Genomic DNA, 19,712 nt, shown 5'->3' with positions numbered 1-19,712 from the left:
AAAGGGTTTTATTTTTGAAAAGCACACAATCAGTTTGGTCAGTTGTGGGTGATACCTGCACAAACACAGGAGCACATGTCAGCAGAGGACTGCTGTACGCTATGCCCCGAAGGACACACGGCTCAGAGCGGTAATGCTGGGACACATACACACACAGACACATTACTACACAACACTTGACACTGTGAATGACAGACTGAAAGGCTGCGGCTCACCAGGGTCATGACCCCCATGCGATCCAGCTCTCGGCTGGGGCTGCGGGATGGCCTGCGAGGTGTGGATTGACCCGATCCGGGCGGCGAGGCATCAGCGTGGGATGAGCTGTGGAACGAAGGCGGGAGGGATGTCATGGAGCGGAAGCGACCGCCCAGATCATCTCCACTGCCCACACGGCTCTCAATCTCCTCGGCTCTTATTGCGGTGCTCTCCTTTTCCTCCTGGATCATCCTGCCACAACACACAATCATGTTCACGTCAACAACACCTCCCTAACCAAAAAAACACATCAAAACGTGATAGAATCTAAGCGTTTCATGACTTTAATAACTCAAACATTTCAAAGCATCATTTTTAGCAGCAAGTCACCAAGTATATTCACATACACTAATCTTTATAAGTCTAAATTAAACCAAACTGATTTTTAATTACGTTTAAATAAATCTTAAACACTGGAATACAATTCACATATTCATTTACATGTGCATTTATTTATGCCTGAACAAATCTATGTAATGATTTCATAATGATGTTATTACTGGAGCTACTGCCAGTTTTTGCCTTGATGACACATCTAATTAGAATGCTTTTTTTTTTTTTTCATCCACAGAGCAGTAAGTGAGACAAAAAATAAACACATTCCAAAGACATAAATCAGTGTAAAATGTACGTAAACATTGGTGTCACAGCGCACGTCACAAGGCATTTTTTAATCTGATTGAGATAATAGTCATATTCAATCAATTATATGCTTAATTTTAGTTGTTCAGATTATTTCAGGTATACTTCACCTGTTTCAATTGGATTTGATTCGGATCAAGCTCAATCGATGTTCCATAAATGCGGATTCTTATAAAGAGCTTACGTAGTTACAAAATGCTATCTCTTATTTTGACTTTAAAACATAAAAACAACAAACAAACAAAAAATTTAAACCTAGCATGTCAAATTTTACTTCAAGGGTTAGTTCACCCAAAAATAAAAATTAGCCCATTATTTACTCACTCTCCAGGCATCCTAGGTGTATATGACTTCCTTCTTTCAGACGAATCCAATCGGAGTCATTAAAAATTATCCTGGAATTTGCAAACTTTAGAATTGCATGGGCGAGTATTTCTCTTCAGTCCAAAACAAGTCCAATAAAGTGCATCCATCAATAAAAAAAGTGCCACACACGGCTTTGGGGGGTGTGAATAAAAGACTCTTGTAGCAAATCAATGCATTTTTGTAAGAAAAATTGCCATATTTAAAACGTAATAATAACTTTAATCTACCTTGCGCCAGTTAGTTGTACACATAGGAAAAATACCCATATTTAAATGTGATAATTTCTTTAATCTAGCTTGCGCCAACTGGTCGTACGCGGAAGACGTAGGGCATCGGAGGTGCACATACGCCGTTTAGAAGTGACAAACACGCTGAGAAATCAAAACAAAAATGCATCGAGTCACTACAGCAGGCCTTTATTCACCCCCGGAGCCGTGTTAGGGCACTTTTGGATGGATGGAAGCACTTTAATGGACTTGCTTTGGCCTGATGAAGAGAAACACCCACCAATGCAATTCTAAAGCTTGGAAATGCCAGGATAATTATTAATATTACTAAAAGAAGGATGTCGTATACACCTAGGATTCCTGAAGGGTGAGTAAATAATACACTTATTTTCATTTTTGGGTGAACTAACCCTTTAACATTCCTGTGGCATGCATCTGTCCTTCTCTCCCTGTGCGTCTGCGTGTGTGTTAATATAGAGAAACAGTTATTCTGTATCTGTACAGTGTCTCCTGATGATACTGTAACAGTATTGTGAAAAGCTCATACTGTGGCAGCCCTAGTTAGTAAGTAATTCGAAACACAGACTGTCACTGAGTGGAGCAAGGGATTATGGGATGTGTGCTACCGTATCTCATTGTTAATGGCATCCAGCTGCTCCTGCAGCATCAGGGCGAGAGTCTGAGCATCTGCCTGTCCAGCAGGAGAAAGGAGGTCCATGGAGCTGAAGACCGTGTCTCTGTCGTCCTCCATGTCTGACATGTCCATGTCACTCTCAAATGCATGAGCCACGTTAGCCAGAACATTAGCCTGCTGCAGCCGATCCCATTCCTGTTCATCTAGCGTCTGCACCTGATAATGACAAATAGCACACATCAAACACAAAACACAAGACAGATGAACGGTTTACTTTGTCTAAAAATATCTTATTGCTTTTTTCTACAATTTTAAAATGACATCCATTATTTTAAGCGATAAAAAGTATAATGCATCATGTTTCCTATTAGTAAATAGGATATAAGATATCATATTATTATTAACTCAAATATGAATCAGGGTTATTACAGTTAAAGGTTGTATCAGCGATTTCTAGCCTGAAACATAAAGTGTCAAATTCAGCTGCCCTTTCATCACGATCCGCTCGCTGCCTGCCCCATAAATTGTCTGTGAAAAAAACGCGTCTCTCTGGTCAGCCTAGGGTCCGAGATATGCCAAAAAAAACAATCGGTACTACCAACCTTTCCACACATAAACAAACAGTGTTCCAACCAATCAGCGTCAGGGGTTTGGTGTTGTGGACTTTCGCTCCGCCTCCCTCACATCCCTGCACCAGTAGGAAAGTCCACAACACCAAACCCCTGACGCTGATTGGTTGGAACACTGTTTGATTATCTGTGGAATAGTTGATAGCGCCAATTGTTTTTTTGGCATATCTCGGACCCTAGGCTGACCAGAGAGACGCGGTTTTTTCACAGACAATTTATGGGGCAGGCAGCGAGCGGATCGTGAAGAAAGGTCAGCTGAAATTGACACTTTATGTTTTAGGCTAGAAATCGCTGATACAACCTTTAACTAAAACTGAAACTAAAGTTAAAACCATAAAAACCATTACTTGAATAAAATAAACCAATTAAATAATAAAACTAATTTCAACAAGGCAACATTTCTCATTTTAATTTAGTTTAATTGGTACTAAAATAACTAAAAATAAAAACTATAGAGATAAAAGAATACTTTTAGAAATTTTCAAAATGGAAAGGGAAAACATTAAAAAGATTCTAAATTTTAATAAAAACTACAACAGTATCCCAGTGATACTAAAATATCACTGATATGAATTAATAAATGTCGAAGCCCATGTTATATGTGACTGACCACACGAGAAGCACATTTCAGTGTTTGTTGGATCACAGAACTCGCATCTCCACTGTGAATACATCATCATCTGAACACATGAATTTCATCACAGCAGATTTATTTTTCTGTATCGATAGGGCTTAAGGGTAAAAAAACAGAATCGTGCATTTTGTAGGTGATGCCCTGTGTCACAGTCTAACCCCATAGAGCAGACGGGACATTTACCTTTGAGGGCTCGTCTCGCAGTGCAGATACACGACCCTTCTGTGGTCGTCTGAGCACCAGCGCACCACTATAGTGACTGTCCATCGCTGACGACACGGACACAGGGTACCTGAAATCTGGCGTGCCACTCACATGAGAACGCCTGCGGGACATAAAGCCACATTCAGAAATCATAGCACAAAATATAATGTGGCTGATTCACATTGGACGTCTTTGGGTTACCCATGATGCAGCAGAGAGTTGCTCCTACTGCGGCCACGCTCGTGTTCGGTCCTCATGGTCTCAATCTGGATGAGCAGCTGCTCCTGAGGTCACAGAGCAAAACATATGACAAACAGAAATCACAGCAATTCATGAGCAAGTGAGTGGATGGACGGCAGATACCGACCTTCTCATGATGAGCCTCTTCTATGAGCTTCTTGGTGTGCTCCAGATCCCGGATCAGAGCGTTCTGATGAAACAATGAGACAATTTAGACAAACATGAGTCTGAAGCGAATCAGACAGTGATGTGTGGTGATCGACCAATGTTAATTTTTCTGATGCCGATGCGCATATCTTAGCAGGTGGCCGAAATAAAGCCAATATATATGATATCACAGTAAAAACACATGCAAAACAATCGCTGAAATTCAATTTATATTTTGGAGAGTGTTCACTCAATTAGAAATAATTTGAAAATGAATTATATGAAAAAAGTAATTTTAACTTGACACTGTAAAATAAACAGATTTTTACTTCAGATGGCAACTTCTGATTCTTTAATCCTATAATGGTTTGTAAAGCAAAGAAATTTAACAACACTGTAACCAACAGTGTGCACAGTAATCTGGCAAGTTTGTGCACAATGGGAAACATCTTTTCCAAATAAAGAAGCTATTGCTAATTTTATATACACTGTGAATATGACATGAATACAACAGTCAAACCAAAAAATTATTCAGACAGCAGATATAATCATTTATTTTTTTTAATAGTGTGTGCAGAACACTGTAGTTCATTTATGTAAGTGAGGATAGCAAAATAAAGTAAACTTGTGACATACTATACCCAAAAATTCTTCATACAGCGGACTGCTAGTAAAATTGATTAAAAAAAATTTGGGACCAAAAATTTTATTTGGCACTTTGACCTGACCATGTTGTTACATACCTTTCTATTGAAGTTATCTGACATTAAGGTGAATTTGTTCTGACACAGTTTAACTCTTGAGTTCTTGTCATATGTTATTACCAATTTCTAAACTATAGATGTTTTTCCTGAACGCGGAAGTCACGCCTGACTGAAGAATGCTTTGCATTTCTGGTCTCCAGTGTTTCTAGTTAAAGTAGCGTATATTCCGAGCTGTTAATCTAATGTTAAACCTATTAAAGGTGCCATAGAATGCATTGAGAGAATATTTTAAATTGTTCTCTGATATCTACATAGAAGGTATTTGGCATAGGAAAGGGCAAAAAAAAAATCTCCAGAAATGGTTTTACAGGTCCATTTACAACCCTAGAATTTGCCCCTAGAATGAAATGTTCTGTTATTTGGAAGCTTCATGAATATTAATGAGCTCTGCTCTGATTGGCTGTTTCACAGAGCTCAATAGCTAGCACATGGATAAAAATATATATTTAATTAGGAGCTCTAGCCGCTTTTAATATGCGGTTTGTTGAATCTGCCGTTTTGAATTGCGGATATTTTAGTTTCATTACTGTGATCGCATGTGCTCTGTGTAAAGTTACAACGCAGAGGGAGTGATTCTTACCACACAAGTTGAGCTGCTCGTCAGCGATTCTCCAGATCTGTAAATCATTCGCCATCATCAACGCAGTTATTTCTCCATCATTCACCATCATCAGCGCAGTCATCTCTCTGTTTATGTGGTAAGTGAAACCCTATGTATAGCAATGTAACAGGCTAGTGCTAGCATTAAGCTAACCGTGTCCCTTGAGTAACTCACGTTGTTTAACTGATGTGCTGACGTTACCGATAATTGGGCGATGCAAATGTTTGGAGGCGTAACCATTAACGATCTCGGGAAAGTTTCGTAACAGTCTGTGTTATGTTGGAATTGACCTATTTTTCGGTGGTCTTTTGCAAATACTAGATTTATATAAGGTGGAAACGATGGTGTTTGAGACTCATGGTATGTCATGTCCATGTACTGAACTGTTATTATTTAACTATGCCTAGGTAAATTCAGTTTTCCATTCTATGGCACCTTTAAAATGTTTTTAAAAAGCACATGGCTCTATAGCGCCATCATTTTGCAATGTCGCAATGACCGTCATTTGTCAGTGCCTTACTCAAAGTTTGAATGTGTAAATGACACGAAGCTGACAACTTTATTTGACTGGGTTCCTATGGAGACCGGAAAAGAAGAGCATCCAATTTGACATTAGAATTCGTAATGGCAGCACTCATCGTTTACTCAGGAAAAAGGTCTATAGCAAATAAACTGTTATAATTCAAAACGGCTTCCAATTCATTGGCCAAATAGAGAATCTGCAGAATGCGATCATTAAAAATGTCAGCTGTTACATCAGCCACTGTGCAATGCACAAGTTGAAGTCGTACCTTGTCCTCCAATGCAGACATGCGCTCTTTCAGGTGCAGCTGCAGCCTCTCGTTGGATTCAGACAGCAGTTTGTCCACAGTCTCGGACAGACGTTTGTTGTGCTCTTCATTCATCTTCTCTCGCTGACGGGCCTTAAAACATCATATAAGAATAAAGCAGCTGTTGTGTTTATACCACAGTACGTCCAGTGCGAGTAAGTCTGATGTATGTGGTAGCGCTGCTGAACCCAAGTTCACTGAAGTTCACTCACCCTCAGCAACTCCTGGTTCTTCTCCTCCAGCTGAGCTTCCATCTGTCTGAGACGCTCCTCTACATTCCCATGACGCTCCTCTGCCTGCGAGAGACACACAAATGAGAAACTACAACAGCAACAAACACAAGAAAAAGAAATAGCGGTTCATCATGCGTGACAAAAACAAGCTGAACTTTCACAAGCAAAAGTTGTAGCCGTGTCTGGAGTTAGTGAAGACAAACTGATGCAAGAATAATTTTAAACCAATGTCAGTGTGGTGTTCCTGTGCTCGGTTCACAGGGGTGGTATGATGGACTCCTGACGGACACCAGCATGGACCAGATCACAATGACATGATGACCATCAGGCTAAATCAGGGACGTGCATAAGGAACTGACTAGTCGAGTACTCTCTCCACAACTAAAACTACTAGTAAAAGAGGCAGATATTAGAATCCGCTTTTAAGAAGAAAAGTATATTTTGCTGTTTCAGCACTAGTTAAGATGTTAAAGACATCATATCTTTAAACCAACTTAATGTGCCATTCACATCACAGTTGTTTTAAACTGATTTTTTTTACCCAAGTACTCGACTAGAAAATTACTTGCACTGTTGTTCTGAATAGGGATGGACACTTCGAGCACATGTACCTTCATCTGTGAGCAACTGTCCTGAGAGACACTGCACGCAGAGCACTACACACACACGCACACAAGAGAGTGAGAGAAAGAGAGAGAGGAGGAGAAAGAGAGAGACAGACAGAGCTGTGGTCATATACAGAGGAGGAGAGGGAACATGGGAAAGATTTGAACTCTGAACTGCACAAACGAAACAATTAAAGAGGAGAAAAGGAACTAGACAACAGGAAGTGAAGATGCAGTAGGTAAAAACAGTCTGTGTAAAGCATTATTAAAAAAAAGTCTGTGTAAAGCACTATTAGATATGAGTTTGTCACACTACAGAAAAATGTGTTATTAACCACAAAGTCCAATTTGAATGAAGAAAAAAAAGTCAAGTAAATAATTGATCAAAATCTTGAAAAAAATACAGTGAGGGAAAAATTATTGGATTACCTGCTGATTTTGTGCGATTGCCCACTGACAAAGAAAAGATCAGCCTATAATTTTAATGGTAGGTTGATTTTAACAGTAAAAAAAAAAAAAAAATCAAGAAAAAAGCAAGCATCCTTGGACAGCTCTTAGGTCTTGGCCATGGTGGAATCTGTTTGGAATCTGATTGATTGATTGCTTCTGTGGACAGGTGTCTTTTATACAGGTAACAAGCTTAGATTAGGAGCACTCTCTTAAAGGAAGTGCTCCTACTCTCGGCTTGTTACCTGTATGCCATTTTTCTGGATTTTTTTTGTTGCTATTCTGTCTCTCACTGTAAAAACAAACCTACCATTAAAATTATAAACTGATAATTTCTCTGTCAGTGGGCAAATGAACAAAATCAGTAGGGGTTCAAATACATTTTTCCCCTCACTGTAAGCAGTATTCTCTGCTTTCAAGTGCTCAGGGCATGGCCACTGTCAGTGCTAAAACCATGCCCATTCACCAGAAAGCTGCCTTATCTCTCAACTGTCAAATACCACTACAACCTGAATGGATGCTTCATCCAGCAGCTTAATTTACACAGCCATACATGTTTGAGTCCAGAGAGCCAGACCCAGCTATTTTGTAAATTATTGCAACCAGGTCTTATGCATTTGCATGACAAAGACATAGCTAGCTAGCTAAGGCCCAATCCCAATTCTATTTTATACCCCTTCGCCTACCCCTCGCCCCTTCCCCTTGTCCCTTGAAACAAAGTGTAAAGGGGAAGGGCTAAAATATTTCCCCTAAGAAATGGGACACCACTACAACACTGTTATACGTCATCATAGGTTGTCGCTAGTTCCTTATGTTACGTCAGAGGACATGCACAGATGTTTATCACTCATTCCAAGATGTCAAAAAATGTTGTCATGTTTCAAAAAGTACAAATGTACGGTGTACGCACCGTTCATTCACATGTGGCCGTAAGCAAAACAAACAACGCATTATCACATGCGCGGCAAATTGCTAATCAGTGTAGTGGTGCCTGGAGAAGTATATGCTTCATTTGTGAATTTCGTTTTCAACTTTCTATTTGAACGCGTTCGTTTTCGTTTTTATTATTATGTACTGATTTATATTACTGGTGCGGTAGACTTAGCGAGCGCAGGTGCATTAGGCGCAATCATCAAATACATTTCAAAGCAAGCCGGCTCCACGGTCCTGACTGCATCATCACTGCCTTTATTGGGTGTTTTTAGCGAATATTTACATTTATTCACATGACTGGATGTGGTGGACTGCCATGATTTTGGCGAATGCAAGACACTACTGAATAATGCGCATCAGAGGGGATTTAAAAAGTGGAAGTATGTATACAGTATACCTGCGTACACCCTCCACTACACCACCGTTGCAAATTGCCGTGCCACTGGTCTTTCATGTTTCTAACATGCAGTCAAGTGTACATGACATAAAAATATATTTTGTAATATCGTGCAATCAGTGCTATCTGCTAGCAAACTTTAGCGATTTTTTGCAAACGTTTATTTACAAAACAACACCATAAACACAAACACAAGATTGAAGGTAATATAAATATAATGAAACATTGTCATCAAAATCCTTATTAAAGGCAAAAATTACTTATATTTACGAGTCTGCTTGCTCGAATGAGCAGCCATGTTGGAAATTTCTCTTAGCCCTTCGTTTGAAGTGAGGTCCTGAAAAATCTTCGTTTGGAGGGCTATCTGGCCCTTCCCCTTACCCCTACCCCTCCAACCAAAAGAGAAATGAGACACCCCTACCCCTTCACGTGAACGCGCCAAACGGAGGGGTAGGGCTAAATGTAGGGGTAAGGGGTAGAATTGGGATTGAGCCTAACTGTAGGCTGTAGTAACTAATGACAGTAACTCGCAATTGAGCGAGCGAACCATTGATGCTAATGGGCTCTAGTTTTTACAGTGTTAGGGGAGGGGGCCATGCTCAGTAGACTCAGTAGAAAGCTAGTGTCTCTAACACCATCTGTGTTTGAAACAAATATGCATGTTGCTAGCTTTAGCTTTAGCCAAGTAGTTTGGTGAAAAAAGTCATCTGACAAAATCTGTATTATATTCTGTTATATTATTACATTGTGTACACACAGAAGAGGCTTAAACATTCAGATCACATGCAGGTGTTATGAAACTATATTCACACCACAAAATGAATTGAACAGATATTTCTATACAAGTTACGAAAGGACACCAAATAGAGTTGTTTTGTGGAGTCTTGTGATCACAAATAAATGGGAGCAGACACAATCAAATATATGTCAGGGCTCGAAATTGCAAAGGTTTTGGTCAAATACGCTCCCGAAGTTTAAGCTGTGTGACCTCTATATATTTGGGAGCATTTGTGCGAGTGCAGATAATGGGTGTTAAGTGGTGCGACCTGTTTTAAATAAAGTTTGCTAATTGCTGCACAGTATGTGCCTACTGTGAGCAATCCAACATTACATAACCAATCAAACTTCATTCTTACGTTCTCCACTTTAATACAGGATTAAAGTGCCCCTATTATGCCTTTTCAAATATGATATTTCATGTAGTGTGTCATGTAGCTGTATGTGAACATAAACTATCTGCAAAGTTGTGACGCCGACAGTGCACTATAAATAAAGTTTTTGTCTAACAAAAAAAAGAGTCGGCTCACATTCGCCTAAACGAGTCGTCAGCAATTCGAATCTTTTTTCTGTAACGGCCACACGTCACGAGCTACACATTTGCGTAATGTCCGCCCACGTTCAATTTCGCGAACAACTTGCCCGCCCACAAACAGTAGGCCTACCATTTTCACGTGGATTACATCATGTCAAGAAGACGCCCTGCGCTGTGAGAGTGAATTTGTTTTATATGCCCTTCCGAAAGATGAAACTACCAAGAATGAGTGGTTAACATTAATTTTTTCAACACCTCAGGAGTCCAATTCCAATCTTGTTTTGTGTTCGCGTCATTTTACTGATGACTGCTTTTCCAATCTTGGGGAGTAACGTTACAAAGCAAGATTCACCAAACGCTTGGTTTTAAAAAATGGATCAGTGCCCAGTTTATTTGGACCGACTTGCTCCTCTGAACTTCTACCTGTAAGTATGATTAATAATTGTATTTTCTAGCGATAGTTCAAAATACGTCTTTGTGTACGTTATGTGTTTAACAACCCCGCACATGTCTTGGTAACCGGCTAACTTGCGTTTCTGTAGTTCTGTTGTTCAGCTGTGAGTGCAATGTAGTCTAAAAATTGTGATTGATGCAGCTTGACTGTCTGTCTGCCTTATCAGTTTAAGTAATGATAATGATAAACGATGGCTTAACGCAGTGTTATGGATTGTACAGTGTTGAAGTTCACAACGTAGAGGTGTGCCCGGTTCGCTTACAAAAGCAAATTGCAAGCACTTTCCACAGTTAACATTTGGCAACCACTGAGAAACGTCCTGCTCCAGTCGTGCTTGCAAAACAGTTTCTTGTCGATGTGACACTTCAACCGTTTCATCGTCAGACTCCGGCTTGAATTGATAGGGTAAAATCGAGGCTATCTTTTCTATGCATTAACAGGTCTCCGCAGCTGTCATTCAGTTATGCCAATGGGCGTTTCGTTTTGCGCTGAAGCGGTAGACCAATCCAAAAGGACTGCACCATCTGACCAATCACAGCAGTGAGGGCTCACTGAAAGGAGGGGTTTAGAGAGACTGATTCTTTGAACTGCTTCAAACGAGTCGTTTACGAATCAATTAGAAACGGGGTAAAAATAAATCTAATTTTGGAGAAAACTAAAGTGTTTTTTGAACTTGCATACATGCAAACCTGTTTTAAGAGACTATTACAACAATATTAACTACCTTTAAAATGGCATAATAGGGGCACTTTAAATTTAGATTGGATAATATTAGCCATTAATCACTCCCTTTCACTGTGCTCTGTTGGCATGTGACATGGAGCTAACTCGGAACTGGACAGTTTTGCCTCCAAACAGGTTTTTGGTAATATTTCAGCGGATCTATGATTTTTTACAAACTGCATTGCAATCATTTTCCAAAATGTAATTTGTGTGGAAAATTACGAAGTCTGTAAATGGCCGTTATCAGAGGACAGAGATGCTGAAATCGGAGGCAAAGACAAGAAATACTGTAGCAGACACAGCAAGATCACTGTTCACTACAAGCCAAATATTGGAAGAAAATCTTAACTACTGAATTATTAGTTGGGTTTTATATGAAAGTATGTGAAAGGTCATGTGTTCATGCACGTATTATGATAGCATGCATGTGTGATCTGTACCTTAGTGAGGGCCACGACCCTCTGTGCCAGCTCTGCCTCCACCTCTGGCAATGTCTCGGCCTTGCGCATGGTCTGCTGCAGCTTCTGCTCCGCAAGCTCCAGTCGCTCCTGCAGCTGCCGGCTCTTCTCCTCCACCTGCACACACATACGTCAGCCTGAACTCAAGATCCCTTACGACTGGTTAATCATAGGCACTCAGATAATCACTGGCACATTACAACTTCATTGCTTAGAGAATAAAACTGACTTTTTCAAATCAACTTTTCACTTAAATTGTTGATAATATAATCCAGAATAATTATTGCTTAATGTTGTTAAATTAGAAAGACACCTTAGGCTTTTGAATACACTGTGTTTGTTCCACAGCTAGTTTTTAGTTGGTTTGTGAGCAACAAGGTGAAACAATTTTCTATTTTTCTAATGATAGGGAAGACAGCTGACATGCTGCAGACCTGGCAGACCAGGGAGTCCTTGTTGGCGATCTCATTCTCCAGTTTGTCGTTGAGGTCATGGACAGACGTGGCTTCTCTCTGAGCTGCCAGGTAACGCTTCTCCAGCGTGGTGATTCTCTCCTCCATGTCATCCTTCTGAGCCAGAGACTGACAGACACAACAGAAAGAAGCGGTCAACAAATACGTTCCTGCAGATGTGTTGCTCTGTGGTATGAAGGCTCTGTCATACCTCTCGTAAGTCTCTCTGCAGGCGGCTGTTGATGTCCTCAGACTTGATGAGGTCTTTGCGGGCCGTGTCCAGATCCTCCTCCAGCTCAGTGACACGGCTGCTGAGAGACGCCACACGCTCCTTCATGTGCAAGAGCTCTTTACTCTGTCTCTCCATCGCCTCCTGCAGCTCCACGTCCCTCACACAATCCTCCTCTGCACCCATAGAGACGTCTGACAAGCGCTGCTGTAAACAAACAATATGAATATGAAGACTTCAAGAAACTGTCATGATGTTCAACAGAACTGCTTTTATGTGAATTATTCCACTTAAAATATTATTTAGAGTAAAATAATCTCTTTCTACATATATAGATAGAGATTTTTAAGATTCATAGATTTTTTTGTTTTTGAAAGAAATTAAACTTTTCTGCAAGGAGGTGTAAACTGATAAAAAAGTAAAGACGTAATACAATACGAGTATAGTAAAGAAGACTTTTATATTGTTGGAATAATTTATATTTTAAATAAGTGTTTGCAGCATTAACAAAAATAATATTGGTGGTGTTTACCTTGCCATTAGTGTTTAATGCTGCATCAGAGCTGTGATTCACTTCTGCTGATCCATCAATAATCACTTTCCTCTGACTGTTCTGTTCTTTGAGAAACGCCAGCTACAACAACCCAGAGACAGACGTTAACCCATCTGTGACATGATGATTATTCTCTGAATATTATATGATTGTTATGATTCACCTCTCACCTCTTTATGAGCAGCCGTGAGCTGTTCCTCCAGCATACTGCATCTCTCCAGAGCCACACGCAGACGCTCTCTCACCTGATAAAATCAAACACGTCAGACATATAACACATCCCAAACATGCAAACAGCACACATTTGAGCTTTCAGGTGCCAGGTACCTTCTCATCCAGGGCCTTGTGGTGCTCAAAGAGAGATTTGAGCGCTTTGAGCACCTCGACCTCACTGGAGACACCGGCGGGAGACTGAGCCTGGCGCTTGACTACGGTCATTCTCAGAGAACGCTCATGACGAGACACCAGACACTCCAGATGCTCCAGCAACAACTGGGATCACAAATACAACACAGATTACATTCAGTTTGACATGAAACCAAAGGGAGAAACACTGGGCATCTAAACAAATGAGTCTTATGGTTATATCAGCCTTGAAATAAAGAACCATGGAACCTTGTTTACTCTGATGATGCATTTAAACTGTCATAAGCATCCGAAATCCTCAATTTTTTATATAATCATTTCTAAAAACCAAATGTATACAGTACATTTATAACACTATACTTTGTATTATATTACCTTTGAATCAAATTACAAAAATCTAGTTACCACTTCTTTGAGGGTGTGTCTACCACACTGTCTATGGGAGTGATGGTAAATTTGACATAATTCTCTTGTCAAACTGCCATTTTAAGTCTCTCTCTGTATTTTTTATCCTCTTTTTGAAAGTTGTAAAAACACTATAGTAGAGTTTTTCTTTCGTTATTTGAGCAAATTCAAAAGAAAAAAAAAACATTGGTGTTCACCCATTCACTGGTATAAAAAGCTGAAGAAGCCAGAAATGTGGAAAAGGTATTACTGTGACGATGACTAAAAAACTAAAATCAGTGTCATTAATGACTGCCTATTCATGACAACAGAGTAATTTGAGAAAAAAAAGATAATGGTGCTATGCTAATTCACTGAGCTGCACTGAATAAATAACTGTGGATTTGTAGACTATAAACTATCTAGTCAAACTATATAACATAACATAGTAAAACTATATGCAAAGAAGCTGAACTCCACTACTTTCTTCTTTGCTTAAAGGGAAAACAATGATGTTTGACTGCATTTATGGTACAAAAAGACAAACAAAATAATAACAAAAAAAATTAAATGTAAATATCTTATAATTGTCTGTGAGAACTTACACGCGTGTTGTTTCTTTCTGCTTTCAGCTCTGCAATCTCCTCCTCTCGCTCCAGCAGCTGCTCTCGACACATATTCACTTCTTTTGTAAGAGCAGCAAATTCCTTCAGTGTCATGAAACACAAGAAAACATCATTTAAAACAGCATCCTGCTTAAAGTAATAATACAATATGCATTGGGAAATTAGGTTATCAAAGGAACAAAGGACCAATTAAGTTGCTTTATTTTGGCACACCTCCAGGAGCTTGGCTGTTGTCGTAGAAAAGTGTAAACCTGTATCTTTCTTTTATAAATGAAGGATGCAATACTACTCTATAGGTACTTAAGATTAACATAAGATAGGCCAAAACTTAGTATGTTATGTCCCCTTTAAGGGTCACACTGCATTTACATTCACAGATGAATAGAAAAAGGTTGAGCAGCGGCTGGTTTACGTTGTTAGTGTGAGGGCCTTCTGACAGACATAGATGTGACAGTGGTCATGAGCAGCAGTCACCTGCGGCAGTGCGCTGTTGAGCTGTCTCTGGAGTGAGTCTCTTTCATGGCTGATCTCGTGCAATTTGCTCTGCGTCACACACAGGTTCTCCTGCGTCTCTCTGAGTGTGTCCAGCAGTCGGTCTCTCTCCTCCAGCATAGACACCATCAAAGACTCAAAGTGGCCCTCAGAGTCCGTCTGCACAGGAGAGCCCGAGCCCAGACCGCCTCCGTTACTGCCGACCTCCGCCTCACTGATGGTGGGCATCACCTCGCACATCATCTACACACAGACAGCAAAGCATTACCAAACTGATTTACATGTGAACCTGCAAGACAGTGAGGCCTACATTGGACTTCTAGTCTTTAATAATGACAAATATTTGCTGAATGCTATGGCCTAGTTTCACAGAGAGGGCTTAGTTTAAGCCAGGACTAGGCTTAGTTAAATTAAGATATTTAAGAAGCTTTTATAAAAATGCCTTAGAAGAAAACATTACAGGTGTGCATCTTGAGACAGAACAATGGCACTGATATGTTTTAAAGGGGTCATAGGATGCCCATTTAAAGCAAGTTAATATGATGCTTTAGGGTCCTAATGAAAAGTTTGTAATACTTTGATTAAAAATTCTCTATGGTAGTGTAAAAAAACACTCATTTTACCTGGTAAAAAATGCCTCTGTTCTCAGCAAGCGATATCAGTACCTGGCCCTTTAAATTATATGAACCTCTGCTCACCCCTCAGTTTTGTGGGGTGTGTCATTACATAGCACATGGGGTGTTGCCTAGACAACAGTTGGGGGTATAGTTTGGGGAAAAATGGCACTGGGGGGGCTTTGAAGACACTACAACCCCATCCATTTAAAATTTAATTTAAAAACCGGAGTTGGAACCGAAACAAGATGACACCCGCAAAGAAGTTCAGCAATTACGGCTTATACTGGAGCTGTCTGAATGGTTAGTAAACTTAATGTCACTTTGATTTATCTTTGTATAACGGTATGTCAGGGTAGCGTACTGAGACAGATACGAACGCGATGTGTTTACTGAGGTATAGAGACGAATGTGATGTGTTTACTGAGATATAAAGATGAACGTGATGTGTTTAATGAGGTTTAGCTGATTGAATGAGAGCAAAATGTGATCGGGTTAACATAACTTACCCCGTCCTAATATTGAAATACATAAATGTGAGTGTTATGGTCTTTACTCATATGCAGTTGCGGGCTGTAAACACTTTTGCAGGTATTGCGTTAACGTTACCATTCTTAATGCAGTTATAACTGATCCAAAACTATTTAAAATAATTGTACATGACATCTTAATCATTAACAGACACCGTTTTAAACCATCTAGCATTACAAAGCTAAGCTTAATGTAGTTTTACTACAACGTACACAGTTTGTAAATAGACAATCACCTTAATGCATTGTTCATTATAAACGTGCGATTATGAATTATATTGAGACGGATGTACATAGAGAAGATGACATAACCATGTTCTCTGAGCGTGTAAGTTACACTTTAGCCGCATTCATCGTGAAACGCGCTAACTTTAGCACATTATTTAATAGGCGATTAGCAAAGATTCATATAAAAATAAATTACACTCACTTCTTCTGGTGAAGATGAAGCACGAACACAAATAGTTACAGACCCATTTTTCAGCAGCAGCTTCGCAAAAACTGCTTTATACTGACCCTCGTTTAGATCAGCGGCCACATTCCCTCAGTGCTGTCAGTTTACTTCTGACTCTGGGCGGGTCTATGCTAAAACACTACTGTCTATCAACTATCGCAGGAGCGGCCTCTGTCGGGGTTACGCCACAACGACAGGCATCTGAGAACGGCTTGATATGAGAAGAGGCAAATTATTTTGCTTAATTAAAAGAAAACTACTGGGTGGATCTTTGTCATTCTAGGGTGGTTGTGTACACACACTCCCAACACACATTTCAGTTCAAAGAGCTTGTAAAAGTGCATGTGGCACTGGATGACCCCTTTAAGATATGTTAGATTAAGACATTTTAAGTTGAGACAGCTTAAACATGCATTTTAGTCTGGAAATAACAATTTTTTTTTATATAACAGAAATATTTTGGTAAAGTGATGTGATTAAAGTGTCCAAGCATTCAAAAATGTAGTGGAATAATGAATAACAGATGACATCAGATCGGATTAGTATTAGTAATTAGACCAGTAACAGACAAAACCAGTAACAGACAGAATATCAGATCAGTAACAGAGTGAAGCTCAGATAAGTAAAAGACAGAAGATCAGATTCAGACCATTAACAGGAAGAATATCAGATCAGTAACAGACAGAAGATCAGATCAGTAACACACAGATGACCTGATCAGTAAAAGACAGACGTTCTGACAAGTAACAGATATTTTATCAGATCAGTAACAGACTAAAACTCAGATAATCAAAAGACAGACGATCAGCTTCAGACCAGTAATAGGCATTATATCAAATAAGTAAAAAAAAAACAGAAGATCAGACCAGTAACAGGCAGAATATCAAACTAGTAAAAGACTGTAGATCTGGGCAGCGTTCTATGATCAATTTAGGCTTACAATGTTTTTGGGAAACACAGCCCAGATTAGTAAAAGACAGAATATCAGACAAGTAACTGACTGAACATCAGATGAGTGACAGACTGAAAATCAGACCAGTAACAGACAGAATATCAGATCAATAAACAGGCAGAACCAGTAACAGGCAGAAGATGAGTAACAGACCAGATGATCATATATGTGACCCTGGACCACAAAACCAGTCATAAGGTTAAATTTGACAAAACTGAGATTTATACATCATATGAAAGCTCAATAAATAAGCTTTCTATTGATGTATGGTTTGTTAGGATAGGACAATATTTGACTGAGATACATCTATTTGAAATCAGAAATCTGAGGATGCAAAAAAATCAAAAAGACTGAGAAAATCACCTTTAAAGTTGTCCAAATTAGGTTCTTAACAATGCATATTACAAATCAAAAATTACATTTTGATATGTTTACAGTATGAATTTTACAAAAAATCTTCATGGAACATGAACTTCACTTAATTTCTTAATGATTTTTGGCATAAAAGAAAAATCAAAAATTTTGACCCATGCAATGTATTTTTGGCTATTGCTACAAATATACCCCAGCGACTTAAGACTGGTTTTGTGGTCCAGGATCAGGGGCTGGTTTTCCAAAAAAGCATCATAAACCTAAGTTGACCGTAGCTCCATTGGTGACCACTTAGGCTTTTGAAACAGGCCAGCAACAGACTTAATCAGATGAGTAACATCAGACCAGTTAGAGACTGAAGATCAGTTCAGTAAGATCAGAACAGTTACAGACAGCAGATCAGTAAAATACAGCACTTTAGTATAAGTGTTTATTTACCTTGATTCTAAGCAGGGATTGCTTCTTCTCTTCTGTATTGTGTCCAGTTCAATCACAGCTAACACATTTAAAAGATCAATTACGACGCAAACTGTTCGTCAAGCCATTAAACTTTACGACATGAGTAAAACCAGTCACTTAAAAAAATTATCTGACGAAGAAAAAGTAAAAAAAAAAAGAAAATAAACAAGGCCTTTATAATGAGTGAGAAACATCACTCATTACTACTAGAGATCTGAGTCTTAAGTGATGGAGAAGACATCACTGATCAATCGAAGATTTCTGTCAGACTCTCACTGCTATACATACACTTAAATATACACGTAAATCGCATAAATACCAAAATACTCATATATAAATAAACTCCAATAGCGGCCTGCGCTAGTTAGCATTAGCAGCTAAGTAAGAGTAACCAAAATTATCCTCATGCAAGAGCAGGAATAAAACAATTTTAGCCTTCAAAATAAACACGTAAAGCCGACGTTTAATGACGTGTTGTACTATTAAAATATAAATTAATGAAACGCGTTTATTAGTGTCTATTATTCTGACGCGTCACCATCTGATCCATGAGGAAAAACACCGGGATAAAAGTACAAATCGACCACTTTAAAAGCACAAAACGCCCTTTAAATTACACTATCCGCGAGAAAAGTCTTTCGTCGGACGGTTTGAGGTCGAAAAACAAAAAATAATGTAAGAAAAAAAGAGTTAAAACAAATTTACAGCCAGAGTTTGTCGCTGCTCCAATTTCCTGCGCTCGCGAGAGGTCAGGACGTGCTGACGTCACGACGCCAATACACAAATCCCAGGCTGGAAGATACAAAGATCATCTTCTGTTTTACGATAAACCCCAATTTCCTAGAGACTATCTGATTCTTCGTGTTTTAAAATTATTATAAATGTTTGGTTTATTTACTTGTAAATTGTAAAAACTGCATTCATAAATGTACATGGTTGTGTGGAATTTCAACGTAAACTTCATTAAAGTCCTTCATTATAACTAGAGGGCGCAGGGACTATCTTTGGACTATTATTGATCCTTAATTGTCCATAATGTCTGTCTAATCTTAAAAGTTTAGAGTTCTATATGTTTGCCATTTGTGTAAAACGTATTATATATATATATTTAAAAAATGTTTTTTTTTATTTTAATATACTTTAAAACAGAATTTATTCCTGTGATGAAAAGCTGAATTTTTATCAGCTGTTACTCCAGTCTTAAGTGTCACATGATCCTTCAGAAATCATTCTAATATGCAGATTTATTGTTAGAATGATCAGTGTTGGATAATATCAACAGTTGTGCTGCCAAATATTTTTTTGGCATATATATATATATATATTATTTATTTATTTTTTCAAAGTAATTACAATTAACTGACACTAAACCAGAACTTGGTGTAACTACCTATTTAGACAAAGCTTAAATTGTTATATTACATTTTCCCAGAGTTCTTGTACTTAATTATTAAGTCACCTCATGCAATATGGACAAAGGAAGGAGCACACTAA

General features: G+C 38.9%; 1 protein-coding gene across 3 annotated transcripts in view; it reads right to left on the bottom strand.

The window, feature by feature from the left end:
* ppfia1 (PTPRF interacting protein alpha 1) overlaps positions 1–18,955 on the bottom strand; it is a 59,432-nt gene extending 40,477 nt beyond the window's left edge. For all 3 annotated transcript variants that reach the window (XM_073851065.1, XM_073851067.1, XM_073851066.1), the window contains exons 1-16: positions 18,198–18,955; positions 14,820–15,080; positions 14,325–14,426; positions 13,297–13,461; positions 13,140–13,214; positions 12,949–13,050; positions 12,399–12,623; positions 12,170–12,316; positions 11,718–11,852; positions 6,386–6,469; positions 6,135–6,266; positions 3,959–4,021; positions 3,793–3,875; positions 3,571–3,712; positions 2,117–2,340; positions 216–447 (exon numbers count right to left, since the gene is read on the bottom strand). In XM_073851065.1, the coding sequence (XP_073707166.1) occupies positions 216–447; positions 2,117–2,340; positions 3,571–3,712; positions 3,793–3,875; positions 3,959–4,021; positions 6,135–6,266; positions 6,386–6,469; positions 11,718–11,852; positions 12,170–12,316; positions 12,399–12,623; positions 12,949–13,050; positions 13,140–13,214; positions 13,297–13,461; positions 14,325–14,426; positions 14,820–15,080 (2,172 nt within the window). In that variant the 5' untranslated portion in view covers positions 18,198–18,955. The remainder of the gene's footprint in view (positions 1–215; positions 448–2,116; positions 2,341–3,570; positions 3,713–3,792; positions 3,876–3,958; positions 4,022–6,134; positions 6,267–6,385; positions 6,470–11,717; positions 11,853–12,169; positions 12,317–12,398; positions 12,624–12,948; positions 13,051–13,139; positions 13,215–13,296; positions 13,462–14,324; positions 14,427–14,819; positions 15,081–18,197) is intronic.
* Between the last annotated feature and the right edge of the window lie 757 nt (positions 18,956–19,712).

This window comes from Garra rufa, chromosome 11 (genome assembly GCF_049309525.1).
Source record: "Garra rufa chromosome 11, GarRuf1.0, whole genome shotgun sequence".
NCBI classification, from domain to species: Eukaryota; Metazoa; Chordata; class Actinopteri; order Cypriniformes; family Cyprinidae; genus Garra; species Garra rufa.
The sequence above is the reverse complement of the archived record's forward strand: the minus strand, read 5'-3'. Positions and strand labels throughout refer to the sequence as shown.